Consider the following 13810-nt stretch of genomic DNA (forward strand, 5'->3'; position numbering starts at 1 on the left):
GAGTAGACTTGATGGGCCAAATGGCCTAATTCTGCTCCTATTGCTTATATTATCAATAAGTGTAATGCTGTTTCTCCTCATTACTTGCTGTAGTTGTATACACACCTTTTGGTAATTGTACTTGTACAAGGGAAATTAGGGATAGTATCAAGTCCAAAGAAGAAACATATAAATTAGCAAAAAAAAGCGGCACACCTGAGGAGAAATTCAGAGACCAGCAGAGGAGGACAAGGGGCTTAATTAGGAAAGGGAAAAAAGATTATGAGAGAAAGCTGGCAGGGAACATAAAAACTGACTGTAAAAGCTTTTATAGATATGTGAAAAGAAAAAGATTGGTCAAGACAAATGTAGGTCCTTTACAGTCAGAAGCAGGTGAATTGATCATAGGGAACAAAGACATGGCAGACCAATTGAATAACTACTTTGGTTCTGTCTTCACTAAGGAGGACATAAATAATCTTCCGGAAATAGTAAGGGACCGAGGGTCTAGTGAGATGGAGGAACTGAGGGAAATACATGTTAGTAGGGAAGTGGTATTAGGCAAATTGAAGGGATTAAAGGCAGATAAATCCCCAGGGCCAGATGGTTTGCATCCCAGAGTGCTTAAGGAAGTAGCCCAAGAAATAGTGGATGCATTAGTGATAATTTTTCAAAACTCCTTAGATTCTGGATTAGTTCCTGAGGATTGGAGGGTGGCTAATGTAACCCCACTTTTTAAAAAAGGAGGGAGAGAGGCATCGGTGGTGGGGAAAATGCTAGAGTCGGTTATCAAAGACGTGATAACAGCACATTTGGAAAGAGGTGAAATCATCGGACAAAGTCAGCATGGATTTGTGAAAGGAAAATCATGTCTGATGAATCTTATAGAATTTTTTGAAGATGTAACTAGTAGAGTGGATAGGGGAGAGCCAGTGGATGTGGTATATTTAGATTTTCAAAAGGCTTTTGACAAGGTCCCACACAGGAGATTAGTGTGCAAACTTAAAGCACACGGTATTGGGGGTATGGTATTGATGTGGATAGAGAATTGGTTGGCAGACAGGAAGCAAAGAGTGGGAGTAAACGGGACCTTTTCAGAATGGCAGGCAGTGACTAGTGGGGTACCGCAAGGCTCAGTGCTGGGACCCCAGTTGTTTACAATATATATTAATGATTTAGACAAGGGAATTAAAAGCAGCATCTCCAAGTTTGCGGATGACACGAAGCTGGGCGGCGGTGTTAGCTGTGAGGAGGATGCTAAGAGGATGCAGGGTGACTTGGATAGGTTAGGTGAGAGGGCAAATTCATGGCAGATGCAATTTAATGTGGATAAATGTGAGGTTATCCACTTTGGTTGCAAAAACAGGAAAACAGATTATTATCTGAACGGTGGCCGATTAGGAAAAGGGGAGATGCAACGAGACCTGGGTGTCATTGTACACCAGTCATTGAAGGTGGGCACGCAGGTACAGCAGGCGGTGAAAAAGGCAAATGGTATGTTGGCATTCATAGAAAAAGGATTTGAGTACAGGAGCAGGGAGGTTCTACTGCAGTTGTACAAGGCCTTGGTGAGACCGCACCTGGAATATCGTGTGCAGTTTTGGTCTCCTAATCTGAGGAAAGACATTCTTGCCATAGAGGAAATACAGAGAAGGCTCACCAGATTGATTCCTGGGATGGCAGGACTTTCATATGAAGAAAGACTGGATCGACTAGGCTTATACTCACTGGAATTTAGAAGATTGAGGGGGGATCTTATTGAAACGTATAAAATTCTAAAGGGATTGGACAGGCTAAATGCAGGAAGATTGTTTCCGATGTTGGGGAAGTCCAGAACGAGGGGTCACAGTTTAAGGATAAAGGGGAAGCCTTTTAGGACCGAGATGAGGAAAAACTTCTTCACACAGAGAGTGGTGAATCTGTGGAATTCTCTGCCACAGGAAACAGTTGAGGCCGGTTCATTGGCTATATTCAAGAGGAAGTTAGATATGGCCCTTGTGGCTAAAGGGATCAGGGGGTATGGAGAGAAAGCAGGTACAGGGTTCTGAGTTGGATGATCAGCCATTATCATACTGAATGGCGGTGCAGGCTTGAAGGGCCAAATGGCCTACTCCTGCACCTATTTTCTATGCTTCTATACTGCAGGATATGCAGACCGGTCTGTATCTGGGAGCTTCACAACTTCTCACAATGTAGATGACATGTGATGCATAAATTTCCCAATAACCTATCTGTTGAGAGATGATGCAATTAGTATAAATGAATAGAGATGTGTCTTTCTCAATGAAACAATTTATGTGCATTTTCAATAGACCTGAATTTCTGAAGCATGATTCAATTAGTAGTTTGCTCAATAACCCTGCCCCTGCTTTCATACACTCCCCTATTCAGTAACACTGCAAACCTTGTTCAGTTTAGTATTTTATCATTTCCTGTCCAAGCACATTTATAATCAACAGACTGTAGATCAGATACCGCTCTGTCCTGCACAATGTCACACTTCTGTTGTATTTCTCAGTGTCTGAGACTTGTATAATTATCCCGATGAAGGGCCTGGGCCTGAAACGTTGGCTCTTTATTTCACTCCATAAATGCTGCCTGACCTGCTGAGTTCTTCCAGCATTTTGTCTATGTTACTCTGGATTTTCAGCATCTGCAGAATCTCTTGTGCTTATACTGTACAATTATTCTTCTTTTTATCTCAAGTCGGTGAAGGTGAATGTTATGGGACATTGTCAATGATCGAACCTCCTATCAAACACCAAAGTTATGGCCGTAATGAGGGTGCCTGGATGAAAGATCCCTTGGCAAAAGACAACCGGATCTACGTGACCAACTATTACTATGGAAACAATCTGGTAGAATTTAGAAACCTTGAAAACTTTAAACAAGGTGAGCTGTGACACTTTAAACTCACTGGAGATGTAACAGACACATTTCAGTTAATAATGATTATCTCTTTTGTGTTCATAAGCCATAGGAGCCGAATTAGGCCACTCTGCCCATCAAGTCTGCTCTGCCATTCCATCAAGGCTGATTTATTATCCCTCTCAACTCCATTCTCCTACATTTTCCCCATAACCTTTGATGCCCTAACTAATCAAGAACCTATCAATCTCCACCTTAATTACAACCAATGACCTGGCTTCCACAGCTGTCTGTAGCAACAAATTCCACAGATTGACCATCCCCTGGCTAAAGAAATTCCTCCTCATCTCCATTCTAAATGAATGTCCCTTTATTCTGAGGCTGTGCCCAGAATCATTCCTGTGAGCCTCCTCCCCTCTCCAATTCCAGCACATCTTTTCTTAGATAGAGGACCAAAACTGCTTTCAATACTCCAAGTGTGGTCTGACCAATGTCTTATGAAGTTTCAGCATCACATCCTTATTTTATACTCTAGTCCTCTTGAAATGAATGCTAACATTGTATTTGTCTTCCTTACCACTGACTCAACCTGAAAGTTAACCTTTAGGTAATCATGTACAAGGGCTTTCATGTCCCCTTACACCTCAGATCTTTTATTTTTCTCCCCTTTTTGAAAATAGTCTATGTCTTTTCCCCTTCTACCGAAGTGCATGGCCATACAATTACCTACACTATATTCAATCTGCCATTTCTTTGCCCATTCTCCTAATCTGTCCAAGTCCTTCTGCAGAGTCCCTCTCCCTCAGCACCACCTGCCCCTCCATCTATCTTTGTATCGTCTGCAAACTTGTCCGCAAAGCCATTAATACCATCGTGGAAAATCATTGACATATAATGTGAAAAAAAAAGTGGTCCCAATACCGACCCTCTGCAGGACAACACTTGTCACCGGCAGCCAACCACAATAGTTCTCCTTTATTCTGACCCTTCGCCTCCTGCCAAGCAGTTTTGTATACTGCACCTTATCAAAGGCCTTTGGAAAATCCAAGTAAACAACATCCAATGACTTACCTTTGTCTATCCTGCTTGTTATTTCCTCAAAGAATTCCAAGATTTGTTAGGCAAGATTTCCCCTTAAGGAAACCATGTTGATGTTGGTCTACTTCATAACGTGCTTCCAAGTGCTCTGAAACCTTATCTTTCATAATTGACAGCAACATCTTCCCAACCACTGACGTCAGGCTAACTGACCTATAATTTCCTTTCTTCTGCCTCCCTCCCTTCTGAAAGATTGGAGTGACATTTACAATTTTCCAGTCCTCTGTGACCATTCAAGAATTGAGTGATTCTTGAAAGGTCATTACCAATGCTGCCACAATTTCTTCAGCTACCTTGTTCAGAACATTGGAGTGTAGTCCATCTGGTCCAGGTGTCTTATCTACCTTCAGACCTTTCAGCTTCCCAAGCACCTTCTCCTTAGTAAAAGCAACTACACTCACTTCTAATTCCTGGCACTCTTGAATATCTGGCATACTGCTAGTGTCTTCCACAGTGAAGACTGATGCAAAATACTTACTAAGTTCATCCACAATTTCTTTGTCTCCCATTATTATCTCTCCGGCATCATTTTCCAACAGTCCAATACCCATTCTCACCTCTCTTTTACTTCTTATATATCTGAAATAAGCTTTTGGTATCCTCTTTGATATTATTGGCTTGCTTACTTAAATATTTTAACTTTATTCTCTTTGTGGTTTTTAGTTCCCTTCTGTTGGCTTTTTAAAGCTTCCTAATCCTTTAACTTCCTACTAGTTTTTGCTATATTAAATGCCCTCTTCTTTGCTTTTATACTTTGATTTCCTTTGTCAACTATAGTTGCCTCACCCTCCCTTTAGAATACTTCATCTTTGGGATGTATCTATCCTGCACCTTCCAAATTGCCCCCAGAAACTCCAGCCATTGCTGGTCTGCTATCATCTCTGCTACTGTCCCTTCTAATCAACTTTGGCCAGCTCCTCTCTCGTGCATCTAATTCCCTTTACTCCACTGTAATACTGATATCTCTACCTTAAGATTCTCCCTCTGAAACTACAGGGTGTATTCTATCATATTATGATCACTGCCTCAGAAGGGTTCATTTACCTTAAACTCCCTAATCAAATCTGGTTCATTACAGAACACCTGATCATGACTTGCCTTTCCCCTAGTAGGCTCAACCACAAGCTGCTTTAGAAAGCCATCTTGTAGGCATTCTACAAATTCCCTTTCTTGGGATCCAGCTCCAACTTGATTTTTCCATTCTACCTGCATATTGAAATCCCCCCTTAGCTATTATGACATTGCCCTTATTAAATCTCTTTTCTATTTCCTGTTGAAATTTACATCCCATATCCTGGCTACTGTTTGGGGGCCTGTATATAACTCCCATCAGGGTCTTTTTACCCTTGCAGTTTTCTAATTGTACACTCAAGGATTCTACATCTTCAGATCCTCTTTCTAAGGATTTAATTTCATTTTTTTACTAACAGAATCACCCCACCCCCTCTGCCTACCTTCCTGTCCTCCCAGTACATAGATCATTGGATGTTAAGCTCCTAACTATGATCTTCTTTCAGCCACCACTCAGTGATATCTGCCAATTTCTAACTGCACTACAAGAGCATCTAGCTTATTCTGTATACTCTGTGCATTTAAATATAACACCTTCAGTCCTGTATTCATTGCCCTCTTCAATTTTGCCCCCATGTTACACTTCACCTTGTCCCACTGGCTGCAATTTTGCCCTATCATCTGCCTTTCCTTCCTCACAGTCTCACCACACACTGCATCGACTTGGATACCAACTGTCCCATCCTCAACCCTGTCACTCTGGTTCCCATCCTGGTGTCAGTTGTCATTTTGATATAGAACTTCTGAATTGATTGCATTAGCTTGTTTACCGGAATTGGTGGAGGTAGGTTCAAATTCAACACTCAAGGGAAATTTGGATAGGCATGGAGGGCGATGGTCCTGGTGCAGGTCACTGGAACTTTGCAGATTAATAGTTTGACATGGACTAGATGGGTTGAATGGCCTGTTTCTGTGCTCTAGTCCTCTTTGATTCTGTGACTCCAATTGCTTTGTTATAAATCTAAGGTTCAACCATCCACCTACTCTTTTCTATATACGTATATATTATACATGTGCCAGAATTCATAAATTTAAATTATTTAGCTGGCATCATTCCCACATACTCATTTAACAGTGTTCTCCCACTGACTGTCTACATCTCGCATATTATTGCATGAATCTGCTTTTTAAGTAGCTTTGAGTGAATTATTTTGTTTTAACTTTCTTTTAACATCATCTTTTCTAATAGGACGATGGAGCAACCTGTACAAGCTTCCTTATAATTGGATTGGAACAGGTCACGTTGTCTACAATGGGTCATTCTATTATAACCGGGCTTTTACCCGAAATATAATCAAGTATAATATTAAGCAGCGTTACGTGGCAGCCTGGACTCTTCTTCACGACGTGGTTTATGAAGACACTACACCGTGGAAGTGGCGAGGACACTCCGACATTGACTTTGCTGTCGATGAGAGTGGCCTCTGGGTCATTTACCCTGCTTCATATTATGAGTTCTCCCAGCAAGAAATCATAGTCATCAGCAAACTAGATCCGACTGACCTCTCAATGAAGAAAGAGACAACTTGGAAAACAGGCCTCAAACGTAATTCCTATGGCAACTGCTTCATCATCTGTGGTATTTTGTATGCAGTTGATACCTACAATGAAAAAGAAGGGCAAATATCTTATGCATACGATACTCACACAGACACTGAGATAAGTCCAAAGTTACCCTTCATCAACGAATACACTTATACCACCCAGATTGACTACAATCCCAAAGAGAAGGTTCTCTATGCATGGGATAATGGTCATCAGGTGATCTACAATATCATTTTTGCATTCTGACTTTATACAGAAACATGGCCCATCACACAGCACTTTTAATTTGTCTTGTTTTAAACATTTATAAAGAATGAGAATTTGCACTTGGGCTGGTAGAGAGGATTAAATGGAAGGCAACCCTTGTATTAAGTGATCTTGAGTAAACAGTAAGTTTATAAATATGATGATTTACGACTGATTGTTCTACATGAGTACAATGTACGACACTTAAATATTACCATTTACTACAGAACAGTGCCATCTAGTATTTAGAATCAAATGGCAGATTTACAAAGCTCCTCCCTTTACGCAGGATGTAGAAACATAGAAAACCTACAGCACAATACAGGCCCTTCGGCCCATAAAGTTGTGCCAAACATGTCCTTACCTTAGAAATTACCTAGGGTTACCCATAGCATCTATTTTTCTAAGTTCCATGTACCTATCCAGGGGTCTCTTAAAAGACCCTATCGTATCCGCCTCCACCACCGTTGCCGGCAGCCCATTCCACGCACTCACCACTCTCTGCGTTAAAAAAGCTTACCCCTGACGTCTCCTCTGTACCTACTTCCAAGCACCTTAAAACTGTGCGTTCTTGTGTTAGCCATTCAGCCCTAGGAAAAAGCCTGTGACTATCCACATGATCTATGCCTCTCATCATTTTATGCACCTCTATCAGGTTACCTCTCATCCTCTGTCGCTCCAAGGAGAAAAGGCCAAGTTCACTCAACCTATTCTCATAAGGCATGCTCCCCAATCCAGGCAACATCCTTGTAAATCTCCTCTGCACCCTTTCTATGGTTTCCATATCCTTCCTGTAGTGAGGCGAACAGAACTGAGCACAGTACTCCAAGTGGGGTCTGATCAGGGTCCTGCAACATTACCTCTCGGCTCCTAAACTCAAGGATGAAGGCCAATGCACCGTAGGCTTTCTTAACCACAGAGTTAACCTGCGCATCAGCCTTGAGTGTCCTTCATCAGTAAGAGAAGTCATCACGATGAGAGCAGTTTAAAGCAGACTAATGCCACCTCTTCAGATATTTCAAACTGGAAATCTGCATCTTTGAAACACCACCAACAAAGTATGTTCCAAAACTGCCTCTATGAAATCCACTGAAAAGATCAGCCATTTTAATTATATCTGTAGTGAGTCTAGTTAAGACTTTTTTGATTGATCGCACAAAACCACTCACAAAATGTTGGAAGAGATCAGCAGGTCAAGCAATCGGCGTTTTGGGCTTGATCAGGAGAGTCTTGGCCCAAAACAGGTTATGATGAAAGGTCTTGTTCTGTAGCATAGACTCTTTATTCTTCTCCATAGATGCTGCCTGACTTGCTGAGTTCTTCCAGCATTTTGTGTGTGTTACTCTCAAGTATCTGTAGAATCTCTTGCATTCTTGTTAATAACATTTCTTTAATGGTTAAATGGCCCCTTTGCAAATTTTAGTTGCTTCAGTGGCAGAACAAAATTGTCAGTGAACAGGTTAGCCATGAATTGCACGTTGAACAAGATTCTACTTTGCCTGCCAGACTGTATAGTGAATGGCTAATCTGCTACTGCCTATACTGCACACGGCTGAAATTAAAACTCATTGTCCCATGAGTCTATGTTAGTATTAATGTGTCCAAACTTGCACTGCATGTTAAACATATCTTGTAATTTGCTGGATAGTGTGAAACTAGGGCTACTCCTAAATGCTTCAAGCACTGTACTCTGTTGCCTCTTGATTGGAAAATGCATACATTGTAGATCTATGAAAACAACCTGTGTAAATTATGCAAATAGACTTTGATTTAAGGATTTGCACAGGACGCAAAGCTGTTTCTGTACGAAGAACAGATTTTAAGTAATACAAGAAATACAAAAATGTGTCTATTATTACAATTATTTCAGAATAATGTTAACATTTTTAGAATTCTGTGTTGCAGTTGGAAGGCTGGAAAGGAATAAGCACAAGCGAGACATTTTGCAGGTCAAAGTTATATTGCGTGGTCTAAGATATCAGGTGATGGTATAGATTTGAATGACTTAAGCTGTGGCACTTTGCCATAGCTATTGCTCAAGCCATTATACTCACAATCCTATACGTTATACCAGCTTATTTTAATTCAGATTTGCAAAAGAAAGCTTGATGGTTTAGACATTGTCTTAAAGAAATATTGTACACCAATGCCGTGTAATGGCTATATATATACTCCTCACATCATCTCTTTGTAATGTTTTTGCTATGTGTGGAGACACTATCACAGTTGGTATTTCTGATAAACAGTGTTTTGCTAATTGTGTAATCAGAACAAGAACTCAGCCTGCATACTTTCCTCATTTACAAATGCTTGAAATGGAACGCGACCATATTTTGTTGAGTGTTATCTCATTAGAACCGAGAATATGGTTATAAAGGTACTTTGATAAAAAATGATTCAAAAATCTTTCATTTTACTTGGCTTGGAATTATTTCTAATAATAATACATAAAAAGAAGTGATTTTTTTTCCTCATAGGTTAAAGCAGATTTGGTTCCTGTGAACTTTTAGTAACCTGAAATGTGGTAAACTGATCTCCCAGGTGGTAGAAGCCACACACACAAAATGCTGGAGGAACTCAGCAGACAAGGCAGAGGAAAGGAGTAAACATTCGACGTTTTGGGCCGAAACCCTTCATCGGGAGTGGAAAGGAAGGGATGAAGTCAGAGTGAGAAAGTGGGGGGAGGGGGGAGGAAGAAGAAGTAGAAGGTAGCAGGTGATAGGTGAAACAAACTGCGAGAGGAGGAGGGGTGAAGTAAACAGCTGGGAAGTTGATTGGTGAAAGAGGTAAAGGGCTAGAGAAAGGGGAATCTGACAGGAGAGGACAGAAGACTGGAAGAAAAGGAAGGAGGAGAAGCACAGAGGGAGGTGATGGGCAGGTAAGGAAAGATGGTGAGGGAAGGAAATGGGAATGGTGAAGGAGAGGAGAGAAGGGGGTTTGTGTGTGTTGTTTTGGATTTTCTCACGTTTGTGTCCAAGGTGTTATAAGATGCCTGCAGCTCCACAGTAACCAGCAGATCTCTGCCACCAGTCTCTCAAATGCTTGGTCGTATGTACAACCCGTACATACTGTAAGTGGACTTCCAGGGCTGATATCCTACTGGGACAAAGTTCAACCATCTCACAATTTATACATGTTATTTCACAGCTGTCTTACATGCATTGTTTGTAATTTCCAAACACACTTCAAATTAATCCAAACAATGCATCATCAAATTGTTTTTAATACTGTATTTATGATTTTCTGATCTTTAGGGTTCTTCTGGGGTCAAAAATGGCAAGCAGTCTTACTTCCAAGATTTCAGTTTATACAAACAAACATGCAAGTACTAAGCAAACTAAATAAAGAGCCGAGAAACAATGCTAAGAGGTGTAATGACAAAAGAATAAAGATAACACTTTCTGAAAAATCTATCACTTTTATAGATAAAATAAAGAAAATTCCTTAGACAGTGATAAATTAGTTAATAGGCCACACAATTAAAATAATTGCATCACATAGGCAATATGCTATTGCTTAGCCAATGAAAAATGAGAAAGGTGATAAAGTTAGTTTAGCTGATATACCACTTTCTGCCAGTGAGTGTGAAAAATACATGAGTTTGTTAAAAAAGTACAGATCTTATAAAAAGTATTATAAAGAAAAACTGGTTTCCAACAGATTTCACAAGGATATGGGAAGGAGATTGATAGAGCCAGATAACACAGAAGCAGTGCCATTGGCCAACCTGTCTCTATAATCTAAGGTGTCTATTTAAGCTGGTCCCATTTGCCCACTAAACCTTTTCTATCCATGTACCTGTCTAAATGCCTTTCAAACATTGTAACTGTAACCACTTCTGCCATTTCCTCTGACAGCTTGTTTCAAATACTCACCACCCTCTATGTGAAAACTTTGCCCCTCAGATCCTTTCCTTTCTCACCTTTGGGTCTTCTGGTTTTAGACTTCATTACTGATGATCTACCTTATTTACGCCCCTCACACCACTCAGATTCCTACATTCCAAGGAAAGCCGCCCCAGTCTGACATTGTTGATTTTGGTGGTCTTAGTGCATAAGACATAGGAGCAGGATTAGGCCATTCAACCCATCAAGTCCATTACATCATTTGATCATGGCTGATTTGTTATCCCTCTCAATCCCATTCTCCTGCCTTCTCCCAGAAACTTTTGATGCCCTGACTAATAAGACCATAAGACATAGGAGCAGAATCTTCTGTTGAAAAGGTCTGAAGCTTTCGACTATAATTAAGCATGCATTTAAAAAGTCCTTGAAAGAACATGGTATTTCCCATGTATTGTTGGAATCTTCAAAATTTATTTACCATCAATGGATGTTAACTAAAGATACATTTTTCAAATCTTTGTCTGAATGTACTAGTGTCTGAAAGAAAGGGTAGACTTGGTGTCTGCCAAATTTCTTCTCAAGTTGAACATAAATAATGCAGCTTGACTTGGTTCCTGGTTTTCAGTCCCTTCCATTGGCAACTAACCCATTTCAGCTTGATGATCTAATGAGTGCCATTTGAAGCTTATAGACGTTAACCGGAGGCCGGAACAGTGCAGTGTGTTTCTGATGAAGGGTCTCAGCCTGAAACGTCAACAGTGCTTCTCCCTATAGATGCTGCCTGGCCTGCTGCGTTCCACCAGCATTTTGTGTGTGTTGCTTAAATTTCCAGCATCTGCAGATTTCCTTGAGTGTGGTCCTACCTAGCTGGCTCTGTTTCTGTTGATCCTGGACTTACACTGCTGTCATTCTTGTTGGTGTCACTTGATGAACAACTCTGCTGGATTTGGTGTAAGTCTAGAATCAACAGAAACAAAGCCAGCTAGGTGGGAGTATGCTGCAGTGTTTTGGCCTCCAGTTAAAGTCTGTAAGTTCCAAGTGTCATTTGTTAGCATCATAAAGTGGAAAGTCAACATTTATCTATACGTGCATTCCACATTTCTTTCTACTTGCATTTTGTGCGTTGCACTGGATTTCCAGCATCTGCAGAATTTCATGTCTACGTTCATGGAGAGTGGCACGGTAGCAAAGTGGTTAGCACAACAATTTACAGTACAAGTGACCTGGGTTCAGTTCCTGCAACTGCCTGTTAGGAGTTTGTACATTCTCCCTGTGACCACATGGGTTTCCTCCCACAGTCCAAATACCTACTGGTTGGTAGGTTAATTAAGCATTGTAAATTGTCCCATGATTAGGCTAGGATTCAATTAGGTGGACAGTGCAGCTTGAAGGGACAAAAAGGCTTATTCTGCACTGCATGTTAAATAAATGAAATTAAATATATTTTATTTTTAAAAAAGAAAAAACCACCGACAAGGCCAGTATTTATGTTCCATCCCAATTACTCCTGAGAAGTGGGTGGTGAGCTGCCTTCCTGAACTATTGTATTTTGTCTGGTGACAAATTCTATAGATGCTAGAAATCTTGAGCATCACACACAAAATGTTGGAGGAACTCAGCAAGTCAGGGATCATCTGTGGAAGGAGATGTTCGAGCTGAGATTGCTGATTCCCTCCACATTTAGCGTGTTTTGCTCCCTACAAATCTGTTGTGGAGTACACGGAATTTACTTCCAAGCAACGATGAAGACCAGTAGCATATTTCCAAACCAGGCTAGGAGAGAGGCCTGTAGGTGGTGAATTTTTGCCATATTTACAAACCCTCCGTGGGATAGAGTGGAGCAGTAGTGTAGTGATCTACACAAGTGTAGTGATGCTTTACAGCAGCCAACGGTAAGATCAGGATACAATTCCCTCTGCTGTCTGTAAGGAGTTTGTACATTCTTCCCATGACTGTTTTCTCTGCGTGCTCTGGTTGTCTCCCATGTTTTAAAGGCGTTAGGGTTAGTGAGTTGTGAGCATGGTGTGTTGGTGCCAGAAGTGTGGTGAAATTTAGAGATTGCCCAGCACAATCCTCATGGATTTGATTTGACATAAACAATGCAGTTCATTGTATGTTTCGACAACACATGATAAATAAAGCTAATCAATATAATCAGTCTTTAAAAGAGGCAAAGAGAAGTGACCAACATCCTCTGCAAAATCACACCACAGCTAAAAGCTTGAAGTCCCTTGGGAACTTCCTCACGATAACCGGTCACTGAGCACCTCACAAGTGAGGACCAATGGCAGGTCTGAGTTAGAACATAAGATATAGGAACAGAATTAGGCATTTGGCCCATTAAGTCTGTTCTGCCAATTCATCATGGCTGATCCCATTTTCTCTCTCAGCTCCAATCTCCTGCTTTCTCTCTGTATCCCTTAGAAACCTTGTCATTGGAGTAAGCGACAATACGGACTTTTAAGATCGTAAACTAGCGGGTTGCTGTTATGTCTCCTGCTCACTGTGAAAATGGGGAACACTGTTTCTCCCTTGCCAGGGAGAGAGAGAACCTGTGGGTTGTCGAAAGTCGGATGAAGTGTGAAGCCTTTGGGGTAACTTTGGTCTGTGTCTTTGCTATTGCTTAGCACGTGCTTGGGCTCGGTGATGGTACCGATGCACGTTTGTTTTTTGCTGGTGGGGGAAGGGGGGGATTGTTGCTCACTACCGCTTATGCACGGGAGGGGGGAGCTGGGGGGGGACTTCGGGGTTCTCATGTTTAACTGTAGTTCATTCTTTGGGGCACACCTCTGTTTTCATGGATGTTTGTGAAGAAAAAGCATTTCAGAATGTATATTGTATACATTTCTCTGACATTAAATTTGATCTTTGAACATTTGAACATGGGTATCAGGGCATCTGATCAATACCCTGCAAGACCGTGGGGTAGGACCTAAACGGCTGTACCCAAGTCAGAGGAGAATCTGAAGTCTGAGCATAAACCCGAGGCTCAGGGGGACCCTAAAGGCATTGTGACATTTAATTATCAATTTAGGTTTATTATCACTGACATACAGTACTGTGTAAAAGTCTTAGCACACACACTACACACATGAATGTATTGTTACGAATGTGCCACAACTCTGAGGGGCCGAAGGGTACAAAGTCGCCCCCTCCTT

At 41.1% G+C, this 13810-nt stretch overlaps 1 protein-coding gene across 2 annotated transcripts in view; it reads left to right on the forward strand.

Annotated features, from left to right (window-relative positions):
* LOC140731171 (olfactomedin-like protein 2A) overlaps positions 1-9213 on the forward strand; it is a 48266-nt gene extending 39053 nt beyond the window's left edge. For both annotated transcript variants that reach the window (XM_073052588.1, XM_073052589.1), the window contains exons 7-8: positions 2686-2871; positions 6206-9213. In XM_073052588.1, coding sequence (XP_072908689.1) covers positions 2686-2871; positions 6206-6807 — 788 coding nt within the window. In that variant the 3' untranslated portion in view covers positions 6808-9213. The remainder of the gene's footprint in view (positions 1-2685; positions 2872-6205) is intronic.
* Positions 9214-13810: the final 4597 nt, after the last annotated feature.

This window comes from Hemitrygon akajei, chromosome 7 (genome assembly GCF_048418815.1).
Source record: "Hemitrygon akajei chromosome 7, sHemAka1.3, whole genome shotgun sequence".
In the NCBI taxonomy this organism is placed as follows: domain Eukaryota; kingdom Metazoa; phylum Chordata; class Chondrichthyes; order Myliobatiformes; family Dasyatidae; genus Hemitrygon; species Hemitrygon akajei.